The sequence below is a fragment of the Callospermophilus lateralis genome, chromosome X, assembly GCF_048772815.1.
Source record: "Callospermophilus lateralis isolate mCalLat2 chromosome X, mCalLat2.hap1, whole genome shotgun sequence".
Taxonomy (NCBI): domain Eukaryota; kingdom Metazoa; phylum Chordata; class Mammalia; order Rodentia; family Sciuridae; genus Callospermophilus; species Callospermophilus lateralis.
In genome coordinates this window covers 75,536,077-75,538,048 of record NC_135325.1, presented here as the reverse complement: position 1 = coordinate 75,538,048, position 1,972 = coordinate 75,536,077, and the positions used below count along the sequence as shown (strand labels likewise).

The following is a 1,972-nucleotide window of genomic DNA, read 5'->3' as shown; positions in this document are numbered from 1 at the left end:
TGAGGGAGAAGGATTTGTTTGGTATTACTTTCAGGTTTCTCTCAAAACTTATACTGTAGATTTTGCTGCAATTTCCTAAATTTGCAAAAGTCCACCTGATACAGATTTTAACACTATAAATTTCACTCTGCATAGTATCTGAGGCAAGAATGAAAGAAAGGAAAAAGATAAGTGTCATACAATATAAAAGAAAATAGTTATTAAACATCTTAGATACTTGTCAGAACATTAAATGAAATTTATAAAACACTTTATGCTATATTCATATCATAGTGTCTGTAATTGCAAAAATCTTGAATGTGTATATAGTTTGTTCCCAGAACATAATATTTTGGTAATTTCTACTGTACTACATAGTATATGTGATAAGCAGTGAAGAATAAAGTTTATGTGTTTATTTTGTCTTATATTAAAGATGTTTTGTAATCATTCTGTGTGCTTCTTTTACAGAATGGAACATGCTTGGTGTATTGGCAGATGAAGAATTTAAGGAGAGTGTCTATCTTGTTCTCCTTGGCAACTGAATCAACTCTGAGAACGTTAATGCACCATGGGAAAGCGGGATAACCGGGTGGCCTACATGAATCCTATAGCAATGGCCAGATGGAGGGGCCCAACTCAATCTGCAGGCCCAACAATACAAGATTATCTGAATCGACCAAGGCCCACCTGGGAAGAAGTGAAGAAACAATTAGAAAATAAAAAGAAAGGCTCCAAGGCCTTAGCTGAATTTGAAGAAAAAATGAATGAAAGTTGGAAGAAAGAGCTTGAAAAAAGCAGAGAGAAATTATTAAGTGGAAGTGAGAGTTCAACCAAAAAGAGAGAAAAAAAGAAAAAGAAAAAGAAGAAATCTTGTCGGTTGTCATCATCTTCATCAAGTGCTGATTCTTCAAGCAGTTCTTCAGATTCAGAAAATGAAGAAAAGAAGCCAGGAAAAAAGAGAAAGAAAAAGAAGAACCGCTCATACAAATCATCAGAATGCTCAACATCTGCACCAGAATCAGAGAGCAAGGAATCTGTAAAAAAGAAAAAGAAGTCAAAGGTAGAAATAAGGAAAGAAAAGTGTATTAGAAGTCTCAGCAAAAAGAGAAAGAAAACTTATCCTGAGGATAAACTATCTTCACCTGAGTCTTCATCAGAATCAGATCATGAAGAGGAAGTACAAGCAAAAAAGAAGAGAAAGCATGAAGAGCAAGAAAAAGCAATGGAAAAAGTAAAGAAGAAGAAAAAGAAACAACATAAGAAACATAGTAAAAAGAAAAAAAAGAAGTCTGGTTCAAGTCACAAGTCAGGATAACATCAAGGAAAAAAAGCAAGCATTCACATTTAAAAAAAAATAGCAAAGTCTGAAGGAAACTTCAACTGTGAAAGTTAGGGCATATTTACCAAAATGCATGAGTTTCCCTGTGTTAGTAGAGTTATTCTTGGACTTTCAGTTGCTATTCAAATGCCACTGTGCCAGAAAGGACCATACTTGTTGCCTGCAACTTAAATATTTGATTTTGTTTGTCTTTCATCCTGGTGGTTATTCCTCTGGGAGCTAAAACTCTGTTGTCATATTAATGGTTATAACATTTAGAATTAAAGTAAAATATTTTAGATAATGAATAATTCTGACCAAAAAAGCATATCTAATGTCAAATATATCTGATTTATACACATCTTTAAAATATAAGTAGAAACATCATGACAATATGGTTAACATTTTTGAAACAAGGACTTAATATTGATGTCTCAAAATTCTTATTTTGTAGATGTTTAGTTTATTTTACTGTTTATTCTTCAGTAAATTTTTGTTTACAGGGAGAAAGGGCTTGCAGAGAGCAACGGGGGAGCATGTTTGCTACTCTGGCTAGCTGAATAGTGTGCCTTTGATCCTTAACATCCTATTTTTGCCAGTGCAGCAGCCATTTTTTCTTACTTAATGAAATTCTGGGATGTTCTTGTATGCTGCTTCAGGTTAACAAAACAG

At 33.5% G+C, this 1,972-nt stretch overlaps 1 protein-coding gene across 1 annotated transcript; it reads left to right on the top strand.

The window, feature by feature from the left end:
• Positions 1 to 550: 550 nt before the first annotated feature.
• On the top strand, positions 551 to 1,297 carry Fam133a (family with sequence similarity 133 member A). Its single transcript, XM_077106467.1, has one exon. The coding sequence runs from the start codon at positions 551 to 553 to the stop codon at positions 1,295 to 1,297; it is 747 nt and encodes a 248-aa protein (XP_076962582.1).
• The last annotated feature ends 675 nt before the right edge of the window (positions 1,298 to 1,972 follow it).

What these genes read in the sequence shown, in the direction of transcription:
- Fam133a (XM_077106467.1), top strand. Translation starts at nt 551, where the DNA reads ATGGGAAAGCGGGATAACCGGGTGGCCTACATGAATCCTATAGCAATG.